At 40.6% G+C, this 14,417-nt stretch overlaps 1 protein-coding gene across 1 annotated transcript; it reads left to right on the plus strand.

Moving 5' to 3' along the window:
- The first annotated feature begins 364 nt into the window (after positions 1-364).
- Positions 365-12,760, plus strand: ARPP19 (cAMP regulated phosphoprotein 19). The gene is made up of 3 exons (XM_068410357.1): positions 365-562; positions 5,739-5,861; positions 9,262-12,760. Exons 1-3 carry the CDS (start codon positions 476-478, stop codon positions 9,430-9,432), a joined length of 381 nt encoding a protein of 126 aa, XP_068266458.1. The 5' UTR covers positions 365-475; the 3' UTR covers positions 9,433-12,760.
- The last annotated feature ends 1,657 nt before the right edge of the window (positions 12,761-14,417 follow it).

Below are 14,417 nucleotides of genomic sequence, written 5' to 3' on the forward strand. Positions count from 1 at the left end.
CCGGGGAGGCCGCGCAGGCCAGCCTGCAGGAGCAGCACACGGCGGGGCCGTGGCGGGGCCCCAGCTGGCTCCCGGGGTGCCGCCAGCCAGGCGCCGGGGCTGTGTGGCCGGGCGTCGGCCTCGGCAAGCTGCACCCGCGCTGCCTGCTGGAGCTCGGCCATCCGCCGCTGCTGCGGGCTGGTGCCTGTAAACGGCGGTGCCTCCGCACCGTGAGCGAGGGCCCTTTGCCCCGCAGAGGAGCGGCCGGGCCCGCCGCGCCACCAACGCCCTACGCACGGCCCGCCGGACTGCCCCTCCCGTCGTGCCCGGCGGCGGACGTGACGTCAGGGAGCGGGGACGGAAGCGGCTCGTGGGCCGCGCCGCCGGGGAGGCTGTCCTGCCAGCGGCCGCCATCTTGTGCGGGAGGTGGTGGCAGCGCTGCGCTGAGAAGCCGCGGTCGCGCCTCCCTCTCCCGCCGTCCGGCTGCCGCGGCGCCATGTCTGCAGAGAGTCCCGAGCCCGCCTCGGCCGAGGAGCAGAAGGAGGCCCGCGGGGCTTCCCCCGCCTCGGCCGAGGAGCAGAAGGTGGGTGGCCGGGAGCCCCTGCGCAGCCCCGCCGAGGAGCAGAAGGAGGCCCGCGGGGCTTCTCCCGCCTCCATCTGCAGGCTGAGGCGGAGCGGGGGCGCCGCGGCCGGGCCTCTCCTTCCCTCAGCCGGGGGAGCCTCGTGGGCCGCTGCGGCCCTTAAAGCAGCGTCTCCCGGGCCTGGCCGCCCTCCTCGCCGCGGCCGGAGCCCCCTCAGCGCGGTGGCCCTCGTCGGGGAGGAGCCCCGGCCCTTCCGCGGCCGCGCTGGGGGGCAGGGGGAGCCGGGCGGCTCTCCCCAGCCGCCCGCCACCGGCGGCTCGGGCGGGACGGGGCCCGGGGCCTGCGGCGGGAGCGGCGCCGCGCTGCAGGCCGGGGCGGCTGGGAAGGCGCGGGCCGTGCTGCCCGTGGCTGGCGGAGGCTGGAGGCGGAGAAGCGGCACCACCATGTTGGCTTCTGCACTTGGGCATTTTTATTCTCTGGTAAATCGTTGGCGTGCCCGGGGCGGGCTAATGGCGCTTCCTCGCTCCCTAGAGCGGCCTCGGCCCCGCTCTCCGCCGGGGGCTCCGCCTGCCAGCGCGCCTGGGGGAAGGGATTTCAGCTCACAGTCGTAGCGGCTGGAGACCAGCGATAATCCGGTGGCTGAACTTTTGTTTCACTTGTAGAAATTTTTCAGCTTTTATGTAATATATTTAGGAGGAAAAATCAAAACACAGTGGCTGTGGCCTGTTTTAGTTAAGGCTTTTAGAAAGAATAACTGGCGGGGTTATCTTGTGATGGCACTATTATGTCATCTCTGTAACTAAAAATTGTATAGTTTTTTAAGTGGGATTTGGCTTCACAGATGCCTGTATGCCGTTAGCAGTTTCCCTCTGTTGGTTGTGACTAAGAAGCCGTTTGTGTTTTAGTCTTGTCACTACTGTATGGACTCAGTTGCAATCACCACGGCTGTTTCTGATAGGGAGCAGTTACGAAACACAAGTACTGCTTGGAAGGACACTAAAAGAAAAAGCTTAATCTATCTACCTCAGCTGTTAAGTTTTTGTTTAATAATTTACAATTTGTAATATGAGTTAGTCATACAAGTAGAGCTTTGGGGGTTAATACAGAATGATACCTTCTCAATAGGTGCAGTAATCAGAACCAGTTTCAACGGCAGGTCTGTAATCTACTCCTAGACGCGTGTGTTCTGCAGCTCGACTTTACATTTGTGTTAGGTAGACCACTGAAGGGATACCGTTCCTGTTCAAAGCATATAAAAATAAATCCCTGGCCTATGCAGCACTCCTAGAATAGCTCTGTAATAAGAGCGTAATAAAACATGTGGTAGCAAGTTTATTGTGATGCCTTCTAGTGTGTTCTGATGAAGTGAGGTGACTGGGGCTGATTTTGCTAACTGAGTTTCAGACTGAAGTCTTGAAATGCAGTGCTTAGGCACTGTTTTGAAAAATTACCCTTTATTTGAGAGACGGGAGTCCCTTACTGTTGTGCTAATTTAGTTTTAATCTGATGAGGTGTTCAAGACAAATTAATAACGTCAATAAAATAAAACTTTGTTTTCCGCGAGTTTATATCCTGTTAGGACACTGATATTGCCATATTAACCTTCACTAAAACTGTTTGTCTGGGTGAGCAAAATTGAACATTGACTCAGTTAATGCTTAGCTCTGAAATACTTATATGAACAACCCATTTTGCGGTACCTACTCATATGTATGCTTAAAAACCATGAAGCCCCTAAATGAACTTTCAGGCAGTGTTTTCATGATCAGTCCTCTTTTCTAAACTTTTCTAACATGCTGTAAGAAGCTCGTGCATGTGTTAGGCAAGAAAGGTGTTAAGTGAGTGATGTAAATTGAAAACTTGCCAAAGACCAGCGTTTCCTGTTCTCCGTGTGAGAACCCAGGATACTGGCAGGGGGAAGTTCAGCAACAAAGAAACTTTAGACATTAGTGAATGTATCCTTGGTTGACTGACTCTCTTTTTGCCTTAAAAGCCTATATTTTTCAGGAAGCTGTTAGAGGTTGTGCTTTTAGTTTCTGGACTGGCTTTTGCCACATCAGTTTGCTGTAGAGTTGTGCTGTTGTCATGTTTTTTTTCCATATTCTGCTTTACATTTTGTCTGATATCTTTTGCTAAAGAGGATGAGCTCTTCATACCAGAGTTTGAAAAGTCAGATGGCTCCTTTTTTTTAGCCATGCTGTTCAGTTGTCCAACAGATATGAAACTTTACCCTGCTAGTACCTCTGTAAAGATTAAAAGCAAAAGTTATCTTTAAATGAGTTAGGTAACTACTGCCTTCCTGGTAGATCCTTTTAATGAAGTAAGCAGCCTTCATTAGCTGTGTCAGATTCCTGTAGAGAACTAAAATTGTAACTTTTGTGTGGTTGTCACTAGGAAGAAGAGCGTGGTGTATCTTGATTTCCGCCTCCCCCAATCATTTATTAGTCACTTTGTTGTTGCTTCTGTAACTTAAGGGAGAATGTTGTAAACGTATAAATGGCCTTGCTGGCTTGGGTTAAAAGCCTTTGTGGCTCAACACATCTACAAGAGTCCACAGAAGAATATAAGGTCAGGACATGCATGCAGTGATCTTCCCCAGAAAACTATCCCAGGTCTCAGCAGTCCGTGGTTTAAAAACAAGCCTCCTGAGCTGCAAATGAACACATCGAGTTGCTTTCTGAATCGATCTAAATTCTTGGCACCTGCTGTATACTTTGGCAAGGAGTTCTGCAGCTTAACTATATTTTATATGAAGAACTGTTGTCTTAAGTATTTTTTGAACCTGCCAGCAGCTGGTTTTGTTTGACTTTTAGGCAGGAAGGAATAATTGCCATTGAAATCAGGAGGACCTCACATTCATCTGTGACTAAGGTTTCATAACCACTTAGAGCTGCTTAGGCAGCCCCTTCACACTCTTTTCCATCTGTGTCATAATCCTTTTGCCCCAAGTCTTTGTATTGAAATTCTTTAATTCATCTTACGTAGTTTTTTGAGTCTTACTTGTTCTTGGTCATCAAGAGTAAGTGACCATAGTCTGTATCCTCTTCAGCTGCATTGATGCATAGCACAGTATTTTGTGTTTTGATTGCCTGCTGTGCGATGATTTGTCAGCCCTGTGAGTTTGCATAAATGTCTCCTTTGATGCACCATGAATACATATTTATGTAAGCTATTTGTTGTTGGCCCTCTGTTCTTAAAAACTATCTCCTTTTGGTTAGTATTGGCAAAACATGCCCCCTCAAATGCTTTGTCTGTTGGCTCAACAGTGAGTACCCAGTGATTCAGCATTAGATGTTGAAAGTGTTTAGCTGAAAAGATTGCTTTTGAGAAAATCCAGTCAGTGTCAGCAGGGTAATAAAGCACAACAGGAAGAACAGCAGCTGAAGAATGATCTTTATAACACATGAAAACTGTGGTCTTGGCTAGTATGGTATTATATAGTGAGAAATAGTATAGTTCTATGCTCAGTAATGTCAGGGAAACTTTGCCTTTTATACTTAATTTTATTTTGCATTGTATTGCCTAGTTGTGTTTTCATTGGTTCCAGTCCTCATAGAAGTTTCTCTTAAACTGTTAAGAGAATTTCTATCTTTCCTTGATAGAACTGTTAATTCAGATTCCCACTGTATTGTGAAAAGCTGTCTTTGAGATGTCTTGTCCTAATGGAACAACTAGACAATGTTATATTCTAAATCTGTTGTTATAACCTTTGCTTCTGAGGTTTCTTACCAGAAAGATGTTGAATATTATAGAACTTTGAGCTTTTATAAGAGATATAGGAAAGCACTACGGTAGGCTAGTGTGGTGGCTCTAGTTCTTTGGCAGTTATGGCTTGAGGAGCTCCCAGCTGCTTGTGTTTCTCTGCCCTCCCTGCTGCTGTGCTAACATACCTGTTTGTGCAGCTGCTTGGTGGTCGAGACTGTGGAAACTGATCCAAATGAAACACAGCCCAATGAGGGGAAAAAGAAAAGGTTATCTTCTGTTGAGTTAATTTCTGTAACCCATTCATGTGGAGTACACGCAGTCATGCTGACTAATGCAATGCAAAGGATTATGACACAGATGGAAAAGAGTTTGAAGGGGCTGCCTAAGCAGCTCTAAGTGGTTATGAAACCTTAATCGCAGTTGAACATGAGGCCCTCCTGATTTCAGTGGCAATTTTTCTTTCCTGCCTAAAAGTCTTTCTGTGACTTCAGATGATAATAACAATTAAAGAACTACTGAAATCAAATATCTGTATCAGTATATATTTTCCCTGAACTTGCAATGGTTTGCATGCAAAAAAAAAAAAATATGGCCTTGGCCAAATACTGGAAAGTAGCAAAACAAGAATTTTGAATTGAAGATATTTTAGAAATGATCTAATAGAAGAAATTGTACTTCATGCATCAAGTGGCTACCTGGACCGGAACAGATGAATGTAAAGTAGAGGTCATTGTTGAAAGACTGGATGTACAAATTGATGTTTTTTCCAAATGAGTATCTTCAAATGATTGCTTTGAGCATCCATATTTTACAGTATACTCATAACAGAGGCAATTTATTTTACACAAATGCACTATCCGACTGTCTTCATCCTCATAATTTTAGGATAATTATAGGCATGTATAGAGAAATACAGTATTTTTGCTATTAATATGATAGCAGGCATGTTTTTGAGACTGAGCTACTTTAACACTGTTTCACAGTGAATATCAACATGTTAGTTACAGCAGTCATACAAACTAGACCGTGGCAATGCAAGTTCTAGTCTGTCTGTGCAACTTCATGATCAAACAGGGACAGTTGAAAAAAAAAGAGTCCTGTGGCTCTTGCCCAGCTTTCAACATTTGTTCTTAGTGGAACCCTTGTTTTGACCAAAAAATGTTTTTTATTTGTTTGGTTTTTTTTTTTTCCAAATGGAATAATTTAATTTTAGTATAGACTACTTTTATGTGAAAAAGAAATACATTGGTTAGATTCAAACACACCTTCAGGAAAGGCTTCTAAGATGGGTGGCTAAACTCCCGCAGTTGCTGTCAGTATTCGAGAGAGAATGTATGGAAATGTCTATTCAAATAATGGATATGTTCATCTCGTAGCAGCAATTGGCATGTTGGTGAATTACCTGCAAAAGTATTCTGCATAAATAGTTCATTATTGTATATTTCATTTACAGTATTGCTAATTGTCTTTCAGGAAATGGAGGATAAGGTGATCAGCCCAGAAAAAGTTGAAGAAGCAAAATTGAAAGCAAGATATCCTCATCTGGGCCAGAAGCCAGGAGGCTCAGACTTCTTGAGGAAGAGGCTTCAAAAAGGAGTGAGTTCTTTATTGTCCACAGGGTATGGACAAGAAATTCCAGAATTTCTGTATCTGTGATTTTTTTTCTTTTTTTTTCCACTCCACAGGCCTTTGCATGAGTAAGAGTCCTAAGAAACTTAAACTTTGTGAAAGCACAAGGAAGAGAAATTTGTTTCCACAAAACACGTGCCAAATTGTCAGGTTAGATATTTACAGCATCAATGACTCAACTGCACTTTAAAAAAAAAAAATTAAACTTAGAAGCTGTCTCAGTGCTGCTGTGATAGACTTCATAAAAACCATGGAAGTGAACACTGAGGGTCAAAACCTCATCCCTGTTTTGTACTGATCTTAATTTGCCCATTCTTATGTCCCCAAAACGTATGTCCACTCTTATTATCCGTGTTTTTAGCACACGAAAGCTTAGTGTCTGCTGTGTTACACCAGACACCATCTGACATCAGCAGCTTGAGAGTGGTGGTGTAATTCTGGATATACACCCTAACCAAAAATTAATGATAGAAGATTGAAGAGTGAGTTAGTATTTCAATGTTGTTTCACATTTAACCAGTGTCCCTTATTTTCTTAGTTATTCAGCTGGTTATATTTTAGTTTAATTATTCATGAAGTGATTACGTAATGCCTTTCAGGCATACTAGAACTCTATTCTTAGAATAATCTTAGTATATCACTGTTTCTGATGGTGGTTTCATTGCTGTCACGCTGTTTGTTTTTTTTTTTTACTATTGTCTAGGCCCTTTGAGTGCATGCAATGATTCCAAGTATAAATCCTTTTCAAACCAGCTGTTGGAGTTCAGTGCTGATCTAATTCTGTGCTATCTGGTAACATATCCTGGGAGTTGTTACTGTTGGCAGGTTTTTTGGATAAGCTTTCTCTCATAAATTGGAGCATATGCAGCATAGTTAATGGTTGCTGGGTATGGGCAGGTGGTAGATTAGCTGACTCCTTGTGTGAGTTATGCTGTTATGTGGTCAAAGGCAGCCTAAATGAGACTTCAGTGGGTTCAGTGTACGTGTAGACACAGAAGGGAGAAGTGTATATTGTGATAATTCAGGAAAACAGACCAGCACCTGCTCCCTAAGGATTGATGGCCATAGAAGGAATTACGACTGCTTGCACTCAGTGCAAATGTGAGGAAAACGCATCACCAACAATAACAATCTGTACAATATCTTCATCTTGATTATAGCACTATTTAATGCAAAGGTTGTTGCAGTCTGTATTTTCAAATTTAAGCAGAGTTAGACCAGTGGGCATCTTAATTGACTAAGTGTTTGGGATTTTGCTACTTTGATGAAAGATGGCATAAAGTTGTGAATTCCAATTCGTAATCTGCCTTCTTCAGTTCTCCACTCCTAATGTGGTGGTAATAACTTGTTTTCATTTTATTTTTTATTATTTTTGTCTAGTGTGCTCAGTGTCTTAAATGAGGAAGCATCTTTACTTGATATAGATGCCTGGTGTGCTTCGGGCTGCCTGGACTGCTGAAGTTTAACATAGAGTGAGGATAGTGAGTATGCTTTCAGATAGTGTTTTTGACATGAAGACACCTGGACAGACATAGTCAGTTTGAAAGGGATGATCAAATACAGGCCATCTAGGAGAAGCCAGAGTAAATCAGAGAAAAATACAGGAGTAAGTTAAAGGAAGAAATGGACTCGTACTCTAATGCATGAAAGATGGTAGGTTTTTTCAGATATTTTTCTAAATGTGTGTGGTCAACTGTAGCCCAGATTTTCTTCAATTTTGCAACTAGGACATGCTCAGCCCATTGATGTTTGCTCTCGAGAAATGTTCTGCGTTGGGTGCACACACCATTATTAGCACACTTTCTCCAGAATAATAGGAGATGAGAACCATGCTATGCCATGCTCCTGTAGAGGGATTCTATTTGGAGCTCTTACATGGACGGAAATATATATCTGTTAACAGCCGTAACACATCTAAAGACTGAGCAATTCTGTTATTACCTAGTTGCTGTTTAAAAGTTTCTTTTGGTTTCTTCAGTCTTGAAGGGCAAAATATGAAAGGCTTTTTCCAAATCAGATTATGTTATAACTTGAGGCCTAGTCTGCAGATGCAGTGCTAGAACATTGTGCTGTAAATAGGGATTACACCATCAAAAGGATTGAACTGGGAAGGTTTACGAATAAAAGTGTGTGGGTCAGATGTACTACTGACTGTATGGGAAAACCAGATTTCGTAACTTTAAGGCTCTGGCAGGGAACACTTAAAGCCTTCTTCAGGAGGCCTTACATAAACAACCTCCCCCCCTTAGGTAAAGGCCTGTTAAGTCAGGTGTTCAAATTACTTCTCTCTAACAACTGCTGCTACAGAACATTTTGCAGCTGGTTAGTAATAATGCAAAAGAAAGACCATGGTAGTAATATGCTGCCTGGAAGCACTTAAACATAGTGGTAGTGATGGCTGTTGTTCAACTGACTGAGGAATAAGCCTATATAAAGCTAACTAGGGAGTGTTCTCTTCAGAGATGATTATGATTGTAAGCACCATTTGCTAGTGTAAGTCTTTGTCCTGAATCTAATTTTTTTGGCCTCATATGACAATCTGTTCAAAATCATGGGTTACCAATACCTTAACAGTAGACCTCATAGTAAGATGTGAACAAAATACAACTTCTCCTGCAAAATGTGTCAATGAGCAGTTGAAGACTTGACTAGATAACTTAGTATCTGACAACAAAAAAAACCTGTTAAATGTAATACTAATAAAAATTTGCTGAAATATTAGGGAACCCTGTTTTAGAAGTTCAAACTTAATGTACTCACTTTTGTATTCAGAAGAAACCTGGAGCGTGTGATAAGAATTACCTTCACACGGTGCTTTTCAGAAGGACTACACAGTAGATTTGACTTTACTAAATAATTGGTTTGGGAAATTTAGGGATTATAGTTTACTGTTTTAATGTATGCAGATAAGAGGTTTTCTTGTTAGCATGCAGTTTCATGCTACTTTGATCTTCTGGTATGATAGAGCAGGCTCTGTTCTCCAGCTTTAGTTCATGCATTGTTTGGTTACTTTGCGTAGCAGAACTTGTTCACTGCAACAAAATTCACAAACCCCAAGGTTTCACCTGTGGGAGACCAGAGCTCTTGGGAAAACCAGGGCAAAAATAGTATTCAAGTATGGTGTGAATTTATTGGTACATGTAGAACCTTAACTGTATACTTACCTAATGTTAAAGAGTTTAGCTATGTGTGCTTAATAGTCTTGATAAGATTTTTTTGTTTTGAAGTGACATAGAGCTACCTTGCCAAATCGGGAAGATTTTATAACTGTTTTTAAAATTTTAAAGAATCTATTTAACCACGTAAATCAGTGTGTGCATCTGATAAAATTTCAGGCTTTTAAATATATATGTGTTTTGTCTTCTAGCAAAAATACTTTGATTCTGGTGATTACAACATGGCTAAAGCAAAGATGAAGAATAAGCAACTGCCTACTGCAGCTCCTGACAAGACAGAAGTCACTGGTGACCATATTCCTACTCCACAGGATCTTCCACAGCGGAAACCATCTCTTGTTGCTAGCAAGCTGGCTGGCTGACGAGAACAGCTGAACTGCATGATTATTCTCATTCCTGTTATTTCTCCTGAATAGTTATTTCTCACCCTCACATCCCCCTTTTTCTTTCTTACACTAAGTCATGAGACTGACAGCTTTGCAGGTAGCGATAGCATGTGCTGCTATTGTAAGAGAGTACTGTTAAGAGTAAAACGTGTAGTATTTGGACTAGTTGAGAACAATGCACTGATTAAAAAGGACAAGTTTGGTTAGAGCAATGTAATCTACTTGAAAATGTACATATTGCCCATTTCCTAGTGTAGGACTGTTTCCAGCAAGTGACATCGCAAGTTTTACAACTTCTAATGTTTCTGCTTTTGTTATTTCATCTTAATTACAGCATATTTGTATTTAATATAACCTCCAGTTGTGTTGGGTTTTTCTTCTGTGTTTGGATTTGTTGTCTAAAGTAGAGGTTTAGATCACAAGTTGCTAGATGGTAAAGCATGTATAAAAACAAAGACAGGGCTCTGATTGAATTTTGTTTCTGCTTTTGAACTTGAACGGCCTTAAACCTGTTTCAGCTTTAACAATAGAGTTTTTACTTGGGCAATATTTGCCCATTCTGGTGTAACTCTTGTGAATCTAGTGCTTATTGACAACTGCCTGTTGAAGCTGGTATTCTTTTCAGTTCCGTAGCTTAGGACACACTTTTGTTGGAAGATGTGAATGAAGTGTGCATGTGCATAGACTGTTGAATTCACTCTTGTGCCATTTTTGTAAATACGATAGTTTTGCACAACCTTTTGCAAACGTCTATTAGTTTTACATTTTAAAAAGCAGATAATGTGCCAATCAAAGCACAAGTGATTCTGTATCTTTCAAAGTCTTGTCCTGAAACTAAGAGCCCAGAATCTTGCTACTGAAAGTACAAATTGAATACCTGAAATTTGTGAAACACTTATATTTACACTTGACTCAGCTTTATGCTTGCGCAGTTGTATATTGTTTCGCAACAACGTCCAGCATTCAAATATAAATCTGGAATTTGTACCTGTATTTGGAGGCAAAATGCTCTGTCTGATGACATGGGGAGATGGCTAAATGTACTGTTCTGGAGAGTTTCCTGTGTGGCAAACTCCAAATCTAGGCTTGCTAGGGTTTGATATGCAATTGTCTTTGGGCTATTTTAGACTTCTGGAAGTGGAAGGGTGTAATTTTTTTTCTTTCTTGGGCTCCTGAAGTGGCAGTAAACTAACTCATTTTCTCTTTGTTATACAGCAGCCTCTCATTGGCTTTGGCGAGACAAAGAACTGGAAGTGGTATTTATGTAGTGACCTATTGAGAAATAGGTAACTTCATGTCAGAAAGTAGGAATGAACTCCAGTTCATCTTTATGATGCAGGTCGTAAGTACTAGATTGCCAAAATATGTAGTTGATATTAGACAGGTAACTTGATGCATTTAAAAGCATGTTTATTTAATGAAATCAGAATATTAAAAATGCAGTATGATCCATAATTAATTGATTTTAATATAGGTAACCACAGCCTTGATATTCTTAGGGAGTATAAGAAACTCTTTACAAAGATCAGTTTACTGAATAATTTTTTTCTTTAAAGAAATGGTTCCCAAACAGCTTATTAAAAACAAAGCACCAATGTGGGTATTATAAGAGAAAACACTCTTAAAGATGCATATTTTTAGAAGGATGTGCTTTGTGTTGACATATTCAGAAAGGTCTTAAAAGGTAAAGGACTGCTAGTCAAAAAGAATACTGGCCCATATTTTCTGCAATGCTCTCTGCTAAAGGCAAACATAAGAAAATGATCAAGAGAAAATGAAAAATCTTAATTTGTTTCTGTTTTGATCAGAACACGAGCAAAGTCAGTGGCTATGTATTGTCTTCAGAGAAGTCATTACAGATAATTTCAAAATTGCTAACCTGATGCTTTTCAAGTCTGTATAGCCCTTTTCTAGTCATTAAATGGGCTCTGTCAAGCATGTCTATAATACTAGTGGAGGATAAGGAATAAAGAATTTGTGAGTTTTGCAGAACAGGTTGAAGAGGAGGACTTACTTGACTTCTTTAAGTGAGAAATTAGGCTGGGAGAGTAGGAAAGAAACTAGATATATTGAAGCAAACTGCTTTTTATAGATGTTTGTCCTAAGGTGAAAATCCCTCTTTATTTTTGTATGTATAAATGAAATTGAAACTTAATGATAGGAGTGGGCCTGAAACAAATTTTGAACAATTGAAGGTGATGTGCTGTGTATTGTCTGGTGCCGCTATTCTGTAGCTCGCACAAGGTGAGCTTTCTTGATGTTTGGGAAGGTCTAAAAAAAATAGCCATTTAAATTTAAACATTCCACTCACTTAGCTACAACTACACTTGTCCTGCTGGTTGGACAAGATGAGCTCTTCTGATACTCACTCGGTGGCTTGCAGTTCTTAAGATTACTACAAATTCAGCTATGAATATGTTACCCATGTGTATATTTCAAGTACTGTAATACTCACTAGGTCAATGACTGATTATGAGCCTTGGCATCTGACAGACCCCAGTAGCAGGCACAACTATTTTGATTCTATACACTGTATAAAACTTAAGTCCAATAATCACTTAACAGTGAATCAGACATGACTGCAAATCGATGCTTACTTTCAGCTTACTCCAGCAAGATAACTCAGCTATCCATACTTATGTACATAATGTATTATATGAGTTTTACCATTTGATAATTACCTTTTTCAAAGAAAACCTGTCCACACTGTAGACTGGCAGTTCCTTTCATATCTTGCCTTTAAAGATAGACGGTGTTTAGTTATTAGAGTAGTACTCATGTAGGCTTATAATAGCAGATAGCACCAACATTTTATTCGAGATAGTTAAGTGGATTAATTACAACTTCACAGGTATGTCCCCAAATCTGTAGCACCAAAGGCTTCCCTCTCATTGTTCTTGATGTAGTAGGACAGTGTGTGTATAAAGGCCACAGGAGTACATTTTGTTGGACATATTTACACCCAGTCAAGATGTTAAGGTGATGAAAATGTCGATTGTTCTTTACAAACTTACACATTGTATAGTATACAGAATAAATTGATCTACTTAGTTTTTATTGCAATGTGGAGATTTGTCTTGTCTTTACTGTGGTTTCCTAAAAGATACTGCATACTTCGGTATTCTCTGTGGAAAATTTCTAAAACCTAAATCTTGCTACTCTGTATCATTGAAAATATGACTGGGCTTTGGTTTCTAGTATGTTAGACTACAGAATTACTTTAATGTAATCACATTTATATATATTTCAGTGCTTATTTTTCTAATAAGACAATTAAAGCTTATTGTTTGAAAACTCCGTAACAGATGATTGTTTTGGTCCCTTGCACTGAGTGAAGGGGATTTCTGGGAAGTAGCTTGGCACATCGAAGTTCGTATTGCTATAGACTGTGTTGGCCTGAATCTGGTAACATTTACAAGAAATCAGGATGCTAGAAAAATTCCAACTAATTTCCTATTCAGACTGTGACTTAGGTGCTGATCTTTGCATAACTTCGAGATCCAGGTGGTATATTTACACAATTAGCTCTGTCACCAAGGTCATAGTAACACCCTCTATACTCTGCATCTCTAACAAACTGAGGAGAAGAATGTCCAATTTAAGTACCATCATTCAAATACCACTCTGAGGCAGTGCAAAGGCTGCATTAACACTGGCGTTAGGAACCTAAAGTAACTCCTCTGAATCTCGGTATGGGGAGTTGTATCAATCTTCTGTCAAAGACAAACCACTTAAAGACAGGCTTATTGCCCAAATCTGTTTCTAATTACAGCTGTGACAGGTATGGTCACACAGACCTTCGCTCAGAGAAGCTTTGCATTAGGTGGCTGTGCTTGCAGAACATGACCACGTTATTCAGGAGGGAGGCAAGACTGCAGTAACTTGTTTATTGGATGCCTGGGGGGCTTTCTGTCAGGTTGGGAAGGACAGACTGGGGGACATTCAAGCAGGATGAAGGTTTTTTGTTTGTTTTTTTTTTAACTTAGAGTTGGGCTGAATGTGTGGTTTGATTATTCCTGCATTAGTACAAGTAAGCCATCCTCTTTCAGGATTCGTGTCTTTTGCTTTTTCATCAAAATTTCTGTCATCTATAGATCCAGAGTAATTTGAAATCTCAAAAGTTCTATGCATATTATAAAGCACTTATTCCCATTAAATATTTATCTTGAAAATGTTTCTGGAGTACTAGCACAGAGGCAAACAGCCTTGAGCTCAACTGATGTGCTTGAAAAACCTTTAGTTTAGGGGCAGATGACTAAATTATCCCTGTCTTTCTCAGGCAGTACATCTTTGCTACAACAAAATGTGGCTTGATATATGTTAATGATAAATATTCTTGTGTATTTATAGCAGGTGCAGAAGTCTGTTTACTTACTGCTTTAGAAAACACTGACAAAGCTGCTGCTGATTTCAGGTGGATGATTATTTCACTTTGATTTAAAATGGGAAGATGAAGTACTTTTTGTTTCTGACTTTGGCTAAATTTAACAACAGATTTCAGTTGGGTTTAGTTTTTTTTACCTTATTGCAGAACAGTGTTCTACCTCTTATTAAAGAGGAATATGCTTGGATAATCTGTCAAATTCCTTTGATAATGTTACAGAATAACCAGGTGACTGTCATTGACACTCCTGGCACAGGGAGTTTCCACAGAGACTGGATTCAGCCCCTGCTGGTACTTCTGTCTGTGTTAGTATGGTAGGGTTGTTTCCTTACTGGGTTTGAGGGAAAAACAACTAAGAGTCTTCCTTGAGAAACGGGATTTGGATTTTTCAATGCACAGCATTTTCTAGGAGTTGAATTATATGGCTGAAATTACAAGAATGCTTAAATGCAAGAATGGGTGATGGTTTTTATACTGTTGGAAAAAAATCTGCTAATATATTGAAAAGCAAATACATATGTGATTGTTGTAGAGACAAGAGATCTTCCTAGTATAGGTATAGATGGATCAAGGCAAG

The sequence above is a fragment of the Nyctibius grandis genome, chromosome 11 (genome assembly GCF_013368605.1).
Source record: "Nyctibius grandis isolate bNycGra1 chromosome 11, bNycGra1.pri, whole genome shotgun sequence".
NCBI classification, from domain to species: domain Eukaryota; kingdom Metazoa; phylum Chordata; class Aves; order Nyctibiiformes; family Nyctibiidae; genus Nyctibius; species Nyctibius grandis.

Bases quoted from the DNA above. Each gene is read 5' to 3' on its own strand.
- ARPP19 (XM_068410357.1), top strand. From the start codon at position 476: ATGTCTGCAGAGAGTCCCGAGCCCGCCTCGGCCGAGGAGCAGAAGGAG. The intron at 563-5,738 runs GTGGGTGGCCGG...ATTGTCTTTCAG, and splicing joins CCTCGGCCGAGGAGCAGAAG to GAAATGGAGGATAAGGTGAT. The intron at 5,862-9,261 runs GTGAGTTCTTTA...TTTGTCTTCTAG, and splicing joins GGAAGAGGCTTCAAAAAGGA to CAAAAATACTTTGATTCTGG.